The sequence below is a fragment of the Symphodus melops genome (assembly GCF_947650265.1).
Source record: "Symphodus melops genome assembly, chromosome: 1".
Lineage (NCBI taxonomy): Eukaryota > Metazoa > Chordata > Actinopteri > Labriformes > Labridae > Symphodus > Symphodus melops.
In genome coordinates this window covers 55,383,277-55,399,642 of record NC_136691.1, presented here as the reverse complement: position 1 = coordinate 55,399,642, position 16,366 = coordinate 55,383,277, and the positions used below count along the sequence as shown (strand labels likewise).

Below are 16,366 nucleotides of genomic sequence, written 5' to 3'. Positions count from 1 at the left end.
TCAACTAATCACAGTTAAGAAAAAAAATTTGTTGCTTGAAATAACTGAATTGGCCATTCGAGTTAGTATAAAGCTGACGATCGTTCATCATTTTTGTGAGAAAGAGTTGGGTTTTTTACACGCTCTGCTTGAGACCACAAATCCGAATCCAACTGGCTGCAGAACAGAATCCACCTTGTCGTAGAACCGACTCCGATCTGAGGTGACAAGGCAACTCCGGACCGCAAAACTCTCTGGTGAAGCCGAACAAAGTGCGTCGTCAGAACTATGCGGTACCAAGTGACGGATTCTCTCTGATTCCACCAAAGTAAAGACGCTCTGTCACAGCTTGTGTCTGGAGAAGAGAAGGTCGTGTCTTTGAAATTCAGTCGGTCCAAATCCTCTTTCTCACCATTCGTAGTCTTATCCCTTTTGTCCCTAATCCAAGTATTAAGTCTGTATCCGACGAACAATACAACAACACCAAACTCAACTTGTTAGAATAACACTTCTAATTTCCCTTGTTTATTTATCCAATACTTTTTAGTTACTATTGTTTTAGACATCACATTCATAACATATTTTATTCATGTCACTATTATATTCTGTTCACTTTTCATTCATTCAATTCGACACATAAAATTCAGAAATGTGTCCGTGATTTCATATTTAACTGTTCCAGAATTCCTGATTCAGGTCTGAGAATGATTAATTGTTTATAACTAATAATACTTAATTTTCCTGGTAATTCAGGTGGTGCCCTAGTTGTCTTCCAAGGTGTGTTGAACTCTTGTTCAATACATTAATAATTGTTATATTGTTTTTTTCTATGCTTGTTGGTGAATGTACTGTATATGTTTTATCATTTTACTTTGAAAAGTGTCTTTGAGTCTATCAGTTTCATGTATGTATTAAAACTACTAGAATCCTATTAAAGTAATCCATGCCTTCATTACATCTTGGCTAGAGAACTGCAATGCACTTTACTTTGGAGTCAGCCAGTCCTCCCTCACATGTCTCCAGTTAGTCCAGAACGCTGCTGCTCGCCTCTTAACCCGAGTACGAAAGAGAGAGCACATTACTCCCATTCTGGCCTCCCTCCACTGGCTGCCTGTGCACTTAAAAGTTCATTTTAAGATTCTTTATTTGTTTGTAAATCTTTAAATGGTCTCGCCCCACCTTACCTATCCCTACACTCCTGCCCGGTGCCTCAGGTCAGCTGACCAGCTGCTCCTGGAGGTACCGAGGTCTAAGCGGAAGCTCGGAGGGGATAGAGCTTTTTCTACTGCCGGTCCCAAACTACTGAGTCAAGTTGAGTTGAAAGTAAATAAATGAATTATAATTAAAAAGTTCAAAGCACAGTCAAGATCTGCTATTTTTGTGTCTAAAGACAACATTTCTTATAAATCGGTTCTACATATGAAGATTGTTTGCAAAAAAGCTCACCCCCTTTTGGGTTATTGGTTTGAGCCCAAGAAGGGTTTTGCAGGTCAAGGCATAATGCATGCTTACTAAATATTCTGTGATGAGTTACTGGGGAATGGGTTCAAGCAAATCAGTACTGTTTGTGATAAAAACATTTGTCTATTTGTGAATGTTTCCCTTCTTTCTACTGAGGGAGGGGGTGTCACCATGTTATCCCTGGTAAAAATACCTCTTACAGGACCTGCAAGGAGAGGATCTATAGAACGACCTGTAACAAGATGATATCATTGACATACAGCTTCATGTTCTTATGAGATCAATTCTGATTGTGAGTTTAAACACTTTGATTAAAACAGATCTCTTACCAGCAGAAGTAACAGGCTCCATGATGCCGGGCCTTGTTTCTTTCTGTTGCATTCGTTGTCTTTCTCCATTGTGCTCCTTCACAATTTGACCCAAACGTGTCAACAGCTCTGGAAGTTCAAGGTTTGCCTGCTCCAAATATCTGTATCTACATTCTCTGATCATGTCTTTAAAGGGTTGACTTTGTAAATGTTTTTTGATATCACATGTTCCCTGCTCTCTGGGTGTTGATATCAGTATCAGTGAATGATCGAAGGACTGATCACTGAACTGTGTAAGGACTCTGCTCAGTCTCTGTTTGTGTTGATCTGTGAAGTCCTCAGGCTGGAGAACCAACAGGAACACATGAGGTCCAGGATCAGACAGTCTCACACACTCTGTCACAAGTTCTGTCAGTTTGTCTTCAGAGATGTCATAAAGCAGATCTGGAGTATTGATGAGAACTATGTCTTTTTTCTTAATCTGTCCTCTGACTTTCAAAACCCTGCCTGGTACTTCCTCAGGGTAGAACGCAGTCAGTCCCAGTATGAAGTTTCCCACTGAACTCATCTCAGACCAGCTGTTCCCCAGCAGAACAACCCTCAACTCAGACACTGTGAAAAAAAAGATTTAACAATCTAACTCATTTGTTTTTTTACTTTATTTTGGGCTTGATAACCTACTTACAGATGTGACTGAAACACAGATATTATTATACAGATTGATAGAAGTTTCACTCACTCTCAGGTGGCAACCAATGCAGACTCCAAGAGCGCCTCAGGGGATACGGACCATCTATGATTGAAACATGTACATTTTGTCATGATTGTGCACAGTATTTCAATGCAAATTTCAGTTATGGACAAACACGAGAAACGTCTGCGTTTAGAATAATATATTATATGTGTTGCTGCATTAAATATATCTGCTCAAGAAAAAACACTGTTTTAGGGTTGTTACTGTTTCATCGATCCAAAAATCAAGGACCTGCTTAATATCTATTGGTGTTTATAACCCCCCCCCCCCCAACCTATCCTATCCTATTCTTCTTTCTGCATCTTGTCCCATTTTCAATCCCAGCACAGTTTAGCAGATGGCTGTTCCGTCATGAGCCCGGGTCTGCTGAAGATTTCTGCCTGTTAAAAGGAAGTTTTTTTCTTGCCACGCTATGACGGATTAAGCTGAGCTCTTGTAATATAGCCATCAGTAAGGTCCTTTACCTGCTTTTTGTAAAGTGTCGAGATAACGCCTGTTATGAATTGACGCTATACAAATAAAGATTGATTGATTTATTGATATGGATACAGAGGATAATACAGAGTCTGACTGGACACACCTGCTGCTGAAGTCGCCATGATGTCAATCTGCTGTGAACATCAGGGACTCATTCAAATAGAAAGAACAGCTTGAGAACCTGAGAAACAATTTAAGATATTTAAAAGGGGAAGGATGTACAGTAGAACATTACTCATTAGTGAATAGATCAATAAGAGCAGACATTATTCAAAACAATTCCTGTAATATCATTTAATTCATGTACCAGTAAAGTAGTTTAGCTGAAGTGATAAGGAAGGTAGTAGGAAGGCATATCAGCAGAATAAGTTTTTATTATAGTTAAGAAAAAGAAAAGTTCAAAGGAAACACATTAAATTAACTCTTAAATCAAACTAAGACGTGTTAAAGGCAGCATGGCCTCACTTCTCTTTGAACAAGACCAAACTTGTTCTGGCTTCATAGACTGGCACATTAACAAATGAGCTGCAGCTCGATGTAACATAACTCAAACTTTTCTCTCAAACCAAATAAATCCACATGAACCCTGAAATCACTTCACAACACACCTCCTCCTCCTCCGGGGACTCAGGTCTCTGATCCCCTCCAACAGCCCTCTCTCCCGACACCTCAGTCAGTGAAAGAGATGTAAATAAGATCTTTAAGAGACAGAACCCCCACAAAGCAGCTGGACCAGACTCTGTCTCTCCCTCCACCTTGAAGCCCTGTGCTGATCAGCTGTCTTCAGTCTTTACAGACGTTTTTTCTGTCCTCAAAAAACCAAGAACAACAGGACTTACTAACTTCAGAACCATCGCCCTGATCTCTGTGGTCTTTTGAGCGCTTTGTGCTTTCACACCTCATAGACATCACAGACCCCCTCCTGGACCCCCTCCAGTTCACCTCCAGGTAGGTAGGTAGGTAGGTAGGTAGGTAGGTAGGTAGGTAGAATAATCCCCAAACAAGATTTAGGAGCCCCTATGTGATTAAGAGTAAAAATGATTACAGGTTAAACCTGTGCAGTAGCATTAGCATTTGACTTAAACTTATATAGCATAAATGTAAATAACCTGTGAAGGAGAGAAAAACGTGTGCTGGTTAAAAGAGACCTGAGAATGCTGTCAACCTGGCCCTCTACTCCGTTACTCAGCAGGAACATACACGTTTTATTTTTTTTATTTTAAGATTTATTTTTGGACTTTATTATAGAGACAATGGAAATCAGGGAGAGAGTGGGGAGAGACATGCGAGAAATGAGCCACAGGCCGGACGCGAACCCGGGCCGCCCGCGCGAGGACTGAGCCTCAATACATGGGCTGCGCGTGCTACCACTGCGACACCAGCGCGCCCAGGAGTCCACACGTTAACTGTGTTTTGCACCATTACACCGAGACAAATTCCTTGCATGTGAAAAAAATAGAATTCTGATTCTGAAATGAACCGTAACTCAGTGATGACATCATCAAGGAAGTGCTGGGCCAAACATGAAATGAACATTAGCTCATTCGCACCTATTCACTCAAATAGGCAATAAATAAAAACAAAGAAAAAATAACTCAGAAAGGAAAAACCCTACAGTCAGTTTTCCTCAGTGAAAACATCATCTGTCTTAAAAATACCCAGGAAGTTCTGGGCCACACCGCTTTAGCCACATGGGGAACTGAACAAAATAATAATTAAAGGATAGTAAGTGCTGCAATGTTATTGAATTGAATTGTCTTTATTGTCATTGTACCAGTACAACAAAATTTGCAGTACAATCCCTTAAAATGCAGAAATAATTTAATTTAACATTAAAACCATAAAAAAGAATAGGCTAAACCTTTATACAAGCATAGGTCAATAATGGCAAAATGAACAACTTTAAAGAATAATGTAATTTGATATAAATGAAGATTTGAGCGATAAGAGAGGAATAAGTGTAGAGTCTAGATAGATAGATACTTTATTGATCCCGAAGGAAATTCAATGTGAGTTCAGTGAGTCTCACTCACTTTATCCCAGCTGTTAATTAATACATGGCTTAGTTCATTAACTCCCCACAAATACATAAACGTGTAGAAAACACTGAGAGATTTGAAGATTAAACGTGCTTTAATGCAATTCTAATTGTTCTTTTACTTTACTCTTACATGCCGCAGTTTCTCTCAGCCTGTCAGTTGTTAAGTCACGCCTACTGTGCATTGCTGTTGGCCAACCAGTCAGCTGACCCCTAGTTCGATAAAAGATTCAAGTTATTTCTCCACATTTTTTAGACGGTGAGAACCTGAGTGTTCATCAAGTTTTTAGGCTTTTTTGATTTCATATAGGAGTGGAAATGTGTACATGTGTAATTAAAGCTTATGCAAATTAGCCATGTTAGTTCTGACTGTATATGAGAAAATGCAAAGCACAGTGAAATGATGGTGATTATAAGACAAAATAATCAGCTGTATGGAATGTGTGTCAATCCTGTCATTGAAAATGGTCATTTGTAAGCTTTCCTGGTCTTCCCCTAGACTGTAAATATTAATGGACGAATCCTGAGTGATGTTAGCTATCGGTAATGGCAGGGGGCTCCGGAGGCTCATCACCCTATTAACTATAACTTTCAGTCAACCTAAAGACAGGCTGAGAGATGGGTGGGTTTTAGGCCTCCTGACAATCCATTGGACTACGTCCAACTGTCAATCATGTCAGCTATGTGCTTACCTATGGAAAACACGCATCATTTCAATTTCCCCCCGGAGACAAATAAAGTTTTTTTAATTGAATTGAATTCATATAATCAAAAGAAAGCCGAGCATGTGACTTCCAGTGTTCCTGAAGCCGGCTTCAAGTCGACACTAGATGAATTGCAGGATTTTGAACTTTATCACTGGCTTCATTTTTCAAAGCTGGAGGTTGCCTTTTATTTGCTCCTTGAGTGTAACTTTAATAAACAAAGTTAGTTATTTTTATTAGTAATAATATATTAACAGTGTTCTTTGCCACCACTATGTTTCAGTAGGTTAGTAAAGAATATAGTCTCTTTTTATAATGTTGGTTATCTGTGTATATTTTGTGGGCCTACATAATTCTATAGTCTGGAGTAATGTTATAGTTTTGTTTTTGAATAATTCACATATAGAGGGTTTTTCCATTATGTCCTTTATTTGTATGGTTACAGAAAACCAGACAGGTTCATGAATTATTGTCACAAACTTTTCAATAAATCATCTCAGCTCTGAGAATTTTTTATAAAATCTATTTAAGAGTCAGACCAAAACACCACACAAACCATTTTTTCTAAAAGTTGTTGGTAGTATAATCCATATTCTCTTTCAAAATGAGCTATCTCACTTGTTGTAGGAATAGACACATTATAGTGGAAAAGTTTTCACAGATCATTGTTTTTACATCACTTACTGTGAAAGGATCTTAACAGTAGGCTTACAGGAGCATGTTTAGTGATTTCAGTTAATGTCTACATAGTAGGCCAATTACCTATGTTTTATTAGAGTTTGGTCATGAGAGTAGGTGCTGATGAGGTTTGAGAATAAAATTGATGTTATCTTAGTAATATGTTATCCAATACCCTTTAAACTATACAGGTCAAGTTAACTCACCTGATAAATTTCTTGCTGTGACACAAAAACAATTCAGAGTTAAACAGAGTGGAGTTGGGGGTGGAACATGAGCTCTGTGATTATTTGTATATTGTTATTGGTTAAAAATCTGTCAGTCAGAGTAATTAAACTTAGACTCTGTTCCTATTGGCTGTGGCGGCTGGGCCAATACTGACTACCAATTTGATAAGGAAAAACAAGTCCCGCCCCTCTTGGTAGCAGCCAACATTATGGAGGCACTTTTAGAGCAGAGAAATGTCATTCGGAAGAAGTTCACATATATTTAACTTGTTGACTTAAAATTTTGTACTTTGAACATGTAAATGACTAATTTTTTTAATTACTGCAACTGAAAATAATTTGTTAGATTCAGAGTCTTTCAGTCACTGTGTTATGTCACTGAACAGAATGTTGTTCGACTAGTTTAGGTCTGATGTTTAAAACTTGACAACACCCCACAAGAGGAATAATTACATATTCAGCACTGACAGAAATGATTACCTTGCTTAGTTGTTGAATCAGTCCTACAAATCATAGATTAACCCAATGTTGATTATTGTAAAGTGTTCTTCTGTTTCCTGAAAGGCACTTGGAAATAAAATGTATTATTATTATTAATTTGTCGGTAAATCCTTTAGCTAAGTTTAAATCCAACTGTTAGTCACTTAAAAAAACATTTCCAGATGACACGGAGGAAGTCAAATCAGACTAGAGAAAACATGTTGGAAAAGGTCCTTGAGATGAATAAAAATAACATCAAGGGGCTGAACGCATGGAGTGCAGGTTGCTTCAGGAAATGTCTGTAGCTAATATGACTGTGGAATGTAGTTAAAAATCATCTTTACTTATCTATCAACAGTACAAGCGATCAAACATTGCTTTTATCATTAGATTATGTTTTTTATATCTAGTTTGGTTGAGTTTACTCACCTGGTGAATCTCTTAATCAGCAGTAAAAGTTCAATTCCGTGTGAAAATCAGCAGTAAAAGTCCAAGTGAAGCAGCCACGGCACATCTGAATAAAACGTAATTTTAAAAGATTTACATGTTACAGCATGTTTGTCCATTTGCCCGTGATGCTTATCTAACCGGTTGTATCAAATGTTAGAAGTTAACACTTCCTCATATTTTAAAGGACAGGTAAACCACCTTTGTTTGTGAGGGTTCAAGAGAATCAAGATGTGCTCTCCAGTTCCCCCTGCTGGTAGAAATCTATCAATAAATAAAAGTGTTTTGGTCGTTTGTTGGAACTTAAAGAATTTGAAAATTATTCTTATTCTTTCCAAAAAATCGTACAAATCAAGCACGATTTTCCTACAAAAGATTTCAAATAACTGAACAATAAACAACAGGACTCACAAGAAAAAGGAATAGTTTTGAACATAGAGACAGGAGGGAAACTGGGAGCATCTGCTGGAGAGATAAAGAACAGCAAGCAGCCTTTAGAAGCGTCAATGTGACTGGTGAATAAAGTCAGAGGTATAGATAGATAACTGTGACAGAGGATAACAAGGCAGTTGTCTACAAGTCTGACACTTTAATCTCTTCACGATAATTAAGAGGTCCAGCTTGAGTTGTCATACTGTATAGTCACTGTATATTGCAGCTATATAACGTACAATAAATCAATGGGCCCTTTTGTAAATCATAAAAAAACTCAACAAACCCCTGTAGTTCTTGCTAAAGAGACATTTGGTGAACATTGAGTAACAGGGTGCACATAAAGCTATCGATATAAGCTTGACATTTAGTACAGTGGTGTTACAATCTGTGTGGTTTCTGCAATGTGATTGTATTGGGGTGAGAGATGACGATAGACTTACCTGACAATATACCTGCATAGAAGAAGAAAACATTTTCTGTATTTACCCATTAGTAGGATGTGATGTACTTACCCAGAGTTAGCCCTGAGTCTAACCCTGTAAGAGACAAACAATAGCCCCATTTACCTGCATGTTGTTGGTCCATGACAATGAGGTGATGTTGCTGTGCTCAAATATTGTAAATATGGAGACACTGTCCGAAGATAATAAAAGGGAGGTTTAACCTACGATCAAAAAAGAATAACAAGGGATAAGAGGAATGGGGAAAAAGTAAGTTTCATTTACATTAACACTGAGGTGAGAAGCAATATTCAACTGTAGCTACAGATTTAACTGTAGCTACAGATTTAACTGTAGCTTCAAATGATGGTCATTTATCCAAGTTGATCCAAAAAATAATAATAATTAAATAGCAAACAGAAAAGGGCTCATTATTTACAACAAAACTCGACAGAGTAAAACAGATATAACAAAGCATTGATAATATCTTAAGACTCAAAATGTCGGCTAACATTCAGCTTTTTAAGCAAAGCTTTCAGTACTCTGCTTTAAAAAAAAATTAATACCAAACAATGAAAAAGGACATACAAAAGACAAAAGATGGAAATTAAACTATTGTTTTTAAATTCCTGATACATCACTATAATTTTTGTGATCAGTTAAGATTTTAGTATAAAATACATTTGCCTAGTTTCCAGTCCTGAAGGTTAAACTGACGTTCCTAACGGATAAATAAAGTTATAAGATATAAAACCACCCCTAGATAAAAAGACAGATGCAATACCAACCACCAGGAACGTAGCACTAAATAAATGAATGAAGTAACTTACCGAACACCACACAGGATTTAAAGCTTTCTTCTTCAGGTCGTCTCTTTCTGCAAAGTTATTCCTGCGTGTACTGTAACGTTATCGACACCTCGATGATCCTTCACGATTTAAATTTCCTTCATTTAATGTCTTTTCTTAAAGCTGCCTAAGGTGTCAGGTCGTTTACCTTAAAGTCTGTAGATTTATTTCATGGTGTTCTTGTAGGACTCTTACCTGTTAAATGAATCCCACATAGAACTGCTGTGGCCTTACAGTGGAGGACAGGTTTAGTGCTTATAATACTGGCAGACGCTGTGATCCAAGGTGGCTCAATAAATAATCTTGTGGGCCAGATACTGTTTGTAAAGTGAGAGCTCAATTTAGATGTGTTTCTTTGTTTTAAAAGGTTCTTTTTGGCAAAGATTTTAAACACTGCATCATCTAAAACTGGTTTGCCTTTTTCATTTGAGTGAAGGCCAAAATATTCACAAAGGGGCGGAGTTTGTTTTGATTGACAGTAGGTACCAGTGTAGTTGCCTTTGTGTCAGTCTGAGAATTAGGCAGGGTGGGGTGACTTCACATGCGGTACTGACAGTTGTCTTTGTTCACCGCTGTTGGTTTGTTTATATCGTGGTATGAAAAAAAAGCTAAAGTAGTGAAAGTATTCGACTTTCTTTTACTTGATATTTACCTTCAGTTGGATCAACTTTCTGATTACACCACCAGCTCAATATGATAAATTGTACATTTTAATTCAGAGTGTTCTGGATGTTATGTTTCTTGAGATAATTATTAGTTTATTATGAGTTAGTAATATGAAGTTAAATTATTCAGAGAAAAAGTGGGAGAGAAAAACTGTCAGGAGTACTAGAGAGGAATCAGCCATTAGTATTTACACACTGCTGGAGTATGCTATATTTAATAGTGTTATAGAAATACGTTCATGGTAAAAATGTAATGGAGGGTATAATCATGACTGTCATTTTGTGGATTTAAGTTCTCTGCTAGAATTCAGAATAATTAAAGTGCAGCTGTTTACAGGTTTAACATCACTTATATTCAGAGGTATAAAGTAACAAATTGCATTGAATTTCCTTCGGGATCAATAAAGTATCTATCTATCTATCTATCTATCTTTAGTCACTGTAATTGAGTAGTTTTATAAAATGTGTACTTTTACTTAAGTCTGTCGGTCTGTCTATCTGTATAGTATCATCGGTTTCTGAGTAAATGAAATGTTCCTACTTTGAATGATGTTCCCTCATCACAACGGAGAAACGAGAAGCAGAGATATCCGTTTCTTGACTTGTGCAACTTCAGCGAGAGCTGCATGGATGAGCACCTCCATCACAGCAGGTCTACCTGCTGAAGGTGTGTTAACATTTATTTTGTCTCATTGTCTGAAGTCCAACATGATTAAAATAAATTGTCTGTGACTCTGACTCATGGGCAAAGAAGTGTCTGTGAATGCTGTTTTTTGTACATTATTAAACTGGTGTTTACTTGTACTTAAGTAAAATGTTATGAAAGTAACAGTACTTTTACTTCAGTAGAATATTTTAGTAATCTTTACACCTCTGCATAAATTAGTTTCATGTGTTATTATGTTCATTATATTCATCAACCGAGCATTAAAAGAAACGAATTTATATCCTGGTTCTAATGTGATAGAATAACCTCCAACAATACCTTTGTGTCTGATTCACTGGCGCCATCTTGTGGAGCCCCTGCAGAGTTGACTCGGTCACCCCAGATTTTGAATCCAGTCTCCCGTTAACTAACTGTCGATCTGTCACCAGTGAAAACACACATAAAAAAAATGTGGCTTTGTAAGTTATTAGTATGTTGTGTAAGCTTTAAAATATTTACATTTACTTTTGTAACACACTGAGTGATAATATCGATAGTGTTTAATATTAATATAAAGAGTGATCTGTCAAACGGACATTATTTCTTAATCAACGTACCTAGCTTGATTTTTTTCATGACTCACGTCGCGTCAGAACAAATCTCTGAGTGGTATCAATGAGTTCACTTGAAAATAAAAGTTGACTAAAGGTTTCTAATGTAGTTTCTTTAGTTTGTGCCGCTGAAATCATGTTTAAATTCCCTCTTCAAGAAGGTTGAGAGGAGTCGGTGGGCGAGCTGGCTGAGCCTGGATCAAATGTGCCGGTTGATCATGAAGTTAGTTGGTCGCAATAAAATTAACCGGCACCGATTTCTGGAGGGGGGTTGTTGGACAGAGTGGACACTTGACTTCCTGAAATGTTTCTGCTTGTTGTTTTTACTTTTAATTATTAAACATGTTAATAACCACATATGGATGAGAGCAGGTTATATATTCTATTTATTCTGAGAGGCAGATGGACAGAGTGGTACCGACCGTCCTCACCTCCCCCCCTCCTTCCCCCTTCAGATGGATCCGTCCATGCAGCGTCGAGATCAAGCGGGAAATAAAGTAATAATGATAATATAACAGGCAGAGAGGAGTTTATTAATTATACAACTTTAATGGACAATAAAGAAAGAGAAGAGTGCTAAGGTGGAGTGACAAGCTCAGAGAGACAATGAAGGAGAATCTTGAGCCTGGTGAATGAAAATGTTTAAAGATTAAACAGTTCTGAAATATCATGTTAATTATGACAGTGAAAGGAAATGTCAAGCAAGCTATATAAGTGAGAACAGTTACAGTTCACCTGCAATAACATGAAGAGTGGTAGAAAAATGTTTTATTACTCTGACAGAAAGGCAGCAGCTCCTTCCCTCTGAAAAGCTTGACAGTAGGACTGTACTTTTGGTCTGTTAAATGTCAGACCACATTAAGTAAGAGTATTACTTCCCATGATAAAGGCGACACCTGAAACTGTTATTTTGTTGAGATTCAATTCTTTTTATTATAACAGACAACCCCAAAACACCCAAATAATCCCTTTTAATATTTGATGTTCATTTTATGAATAAACAAAATGACTTGAATATGTTTAACTATAGTTAACGAACTAGAAGAAATAAAAACACATTTTACAATAAAAGACACATTTTTCAAAATACAAAGATCATGACACCTGAAATTACTAAGATTGCACCAACAATAATTGGAGCTATGGGGACCTTGTGTTCAAACAAGAACAAGCATGTTTTATACATAGGGCGCCCTCTTGTGGCATCATCTCTCTTACAATCGCAACACCAACAATATAAAAAACAGCAAAAGATGACACCATTTCAGTTATATTAAATGAAACAATTGAGTGAGTCAGATCAGCTTGGGAAGCTGATGACCTGTCAGAAAACATTAATTCAGCAACATCTGCCTTTAACCCTAACTTCTCTGTTTGCAACATGAATAAAGGATTATCTTAAACATCCTTTCTGTAAGGACGTCAAGATCCCAGTGATTGGTTAAACGAGTGACCCTTAACTGTTGACTTCAAACTGAATGTGTCAATGAATGTCAGTAATAGTTCGTCATTATAATGTCAAAATATACTCAGATATGTTTTTGTTGTATTTAATGAAAAACCAAACAATGACAGTAGCAGCCATGGTGCTTTCGGCTGAACGTCGCCAGTTTACAGGGTCCCATGTTGAAACATGTCTTAACTATTTTCCACATCAACTTTGAAAGTGAAATGTAGGTGTAGAAAACTTTTTTGGCAAGTATGTTTGTCTCTGTGCAGTGACAATGTCACATCGTACAGATGTGGATAACTGTAGACTTCATTTTTCAGCTTGTCTCCAACCCTCTTGGGGGTTTTTTTTGCCCCTGCTGCTGTGTTGACTCTGTTCCATCCCCTCTCCATTAACTCAACTTTTTATGTGCATACTACATCCTCATCACATTAAGGAACTTGAGCTTGTACATTTCTTTTCTAGTCTGCGGACTACTCAAAGCGCCTCATACACTGATGAGAGAAGCTGCTGTGTAGAGTCCATCAGAAAAAACTAATCCCATTCATACGCCGCCAACAAAGCATCAGGAGGAATTCAGGTGCTGCAGGAGCTGGGAATAGAAACACCGACCCTCCAGTTGAGAGACAACCAACTCTATCAACTGGGTCACAGCCGCCCCAACACATGAATTTCTGAGGATGTGGAGAGCCAACGCACCAAACAGAAGGAGGGGACATAAGGATAACAAGTGTGCATTGTTAAAAGCAAGTATACATCTGGCCTGAACCATGTGGTAGACTATGTGACTGATCATTGGATCAAAACAATGGACAAGAGGGGGGCTCACCAAGAACTCACTCCCTTTTAATTAGGGTACAAGTATCATGTGTTTGTTTCAAATCATGTCCTATTGAGCATGTTTCTGTGAGATTGGATGTTTATCAAAAACTCATTTAAAAGAAGCTGTCAGTCTACTGTCTGCATATATGTGGTCCAGCAAAAACACAAAACTAAACAGACGGTGTCCAATCAGCAACGTCATAATCCAGAGTTGATGGACCATTCAGAGGATATCACACCGGCCTTTTTTTGCTTTTTTCATTTCATTTATTTCTTGTTCGTGCTTTTTCTTCAATTCCTCTGTTTCTTCTTTTAGATGTTTTTCTTTTTCTTTTGACAGGTTTTGTAAAAGATCGTAATCTTTTCCACTTCTCTCTTCTGCCTCACTCAGTTGTCTTGCTTGTCTTTGCTTCAACTCTTTCATTTCCTCCATGTGTCTCTCCAGCAGTGCATCAAGGTCCTTCATGTATTTCTGTCTGAAATCATTGAATTCTTCAGCTTGTTTTCTGGCCTCCGTTTCGTACTTATTCTTCATTTCCTTCATTTGTTTCTTGTAGTTTTCCTCCAATTCTCTTTTTTCCTTCTCCTCCTGTTCTCTTCTGTGTTTGTCCTCTTCCTTTCTTTTCTTTTCATAACTCTCTCTTTCTTGTTCATATTCATCTTGGAGCTTTTTAATTTTTAATTGTTGCTCCTGTTGTCTCTGTTCATCTTCTTGTGTTCGTTTTGTCCACCATTCTCTTCTTTCTTTCTCCCAAGTCTCTTTTTGCTTTCTCATCTCTTCTCTGGTCTCCTCCAGCTTTTTGTCAAAGTTTTCCTTTGATTCTGATTCTGATTTTATCTCTTTCTCCAAAGCTGAGAGTTTTCTTTCCCATTCCTGATTCTTGTTTTGTTCCTCTTGCTCTCTTTTCTTGTTTTCTTCTTCTCTATTTTGCTGTTCTTTCTTTCTCATCTCACACTCCTTGTTGATCAGCTCTTCCTTTTCTTTGAGTTGTTTTTCTCTCAGTTTTCTCTCCTTTTCTATTTCTATCCTCTGTTCTTCCATTCGTCTTTCCTTTTCTTTCATTTCTTCCTCATGTTTCTTTTGAAGCTCATCCATCTCTCTCTTCATCTCTTCTTCTTTTTCCTGCAAGAGTCTCTTCATTTCTTTCTTTATAGCAGCTTCAGCTTCTTGCAGCATCTCATTGGTGTAGCAGCTGCCTCCATTAGAGCTCACCATTTCATCAATCTTGGTTATCAGCTCACTGACTTGTGTTTTGTTTTCATGATCATGGTTATCAAACACGTGGTATCTTCCTCCACAGTCAGCGATCAGTTTCTTAAAGGAATCATCACATCCCTTTTCAATGTATTCTTCAATGGACATGTTATCATGCTTTAATGAATCTCCTCCAGCTAGAAGAATGATGGTGAACTTGTCAGCATTCCTCCCAAAGCCTTTCTCGATGAGTTGTAAAGTCTCCTTCTCCTCTTGTGTAAATCGTCCTATGCGTAACACCAACAGGAAGACATGTGGACCTGGAGCCAGAAGACTGATGCATTTAATCATCTCTTCTTGAACTTCTTCATTGGATAAAGTTGTGTCAAACAGACCAGGAGTGTCGACCACAGTGACTGGACGACCGTTCACATCACGTTGTGCTTTCTGACAAAATTTTGTGACTGATGTTTGGTATGATTTGGCTTCAAATGTTTTTCCTCCGAGAATGGTGTTTCCTGAAGAACTCTTACCAGTTCCAGTCTTCCCTATCAGCACAATCCTGAGACTCTCTGGACTCAGCTTCTCATCATCATCTGTGAAAAAAAGAGCACCTAGGTATACCATCAATGCTGAAAATGTATAAAGCACAGTGTAGATAGAGTTGAGACTATTATATGATTAACAATGGGTCATTTATTTTAAAAATTGAATTAGTATGATATATATTTACAAGTTAATAGTACTCACAGATGACTGGGTCTTTTGTTTTCAGGTTCTCCAGCTCAGTCTGCAGTGTTATGATCTTTTCTATTTGGACATGTCCAAATGTTTGTGTTGTGAAGATGAATGATTTGGATTTATCTTTGTGCATCTTTTCCACCATGTCCAGCAGCTCTGGGATCTGCTGCTTGTCCCTGATGTTTACAACCAAAGATCTTCCTCCACAGCTCTGAACAAGCTCCTGGATGGACTTGGTTTCATTTAGAAAGTCAACAACAGCTGGAGCTGAAGGATCTGTCTCTACAGTGAACAGCAACACAGTGATGTCATTGAATCGACTTCCAAAGGTGTTCTTCATGGTCTCCAACTCTCCCTTGTCTTCATCAGTGAGTGGATCCACAGGTAGAACCAGGATGAAGGCATGGACACCCTCAGGATCACAGAGAGAGATACACCTGAGGGATTCCTTCATTGCTTCCTCTTGAGGTTTTCCATACATGGCAGGAAGCTCCACCAGGGAAACCCAACGTCCACACACCTCTCCCTGATGTTTAACACACTCTGATGAGCTGGAGACTGAATGAAGGCCTGTCTGACCTAAAATGGCCTCAGCTGCTGAAGTCTTCCCTGCTCCTCTCCTCCCACACAGAACCAGGTTCAAAGCTGTTTTCATAGGACCAGACTTTGGGGCCATCGACTCCTCAGTGAGAGTGAGAAAGGTTCCTTTGTTTTCATGAACAGTTTTCTCAATCGTTTGCATTAATACATCACGGTTCTTGTCATCCATACTGTATTGTCGTTCTCCACAGTCTTTAATGAGACTTCTAACAGAGACTCTTGTTTTATCCTCCTCATGTGTGCTGATGACCACTGAGTGTTTGAAAGCATCTTGACCAAACAAACTCAGGATGAACTTCAGTGTTTGTCTTTTCTCTTCAGTGAAATCAGAAGGTTTCACTAACAGCAGCACAACATTTG

General features: G+C 38.0%; 1 protein-coding gene across 3 annotated transcripts in view; it reads right to left on the bottom strand.

Annotated features, from left to right (window-relative positions):
- The window catches only part of LOC306841601 (uncharacterized protein), a 57,690-nt gene that overhangs the window by 33,572 nt on the left and 7,752 nt on the right, over positions 1 to 16,366 (bottom strand). For all 3 annotated transcript variants that reach the window (XM_079371546.1, XM_079371545.1, XM_079371544.1), the window contains exons 5-6: positions 2,488 to 2,541; positions 1,770 to 2,360 (exon numbers count right to left, since the gene is read on the bottom strand). In XM_079371546.1, the coding sequence (XP_079227672.1) occupies positions 1,770 to 2,360; positions 2,488 to 2,541 (645 nt within the window). The remainder of the gene's footprint in view (positions 1 to 1,769; positions 2,361 to 2,487; positions 2,542 to 16,366) is intronic.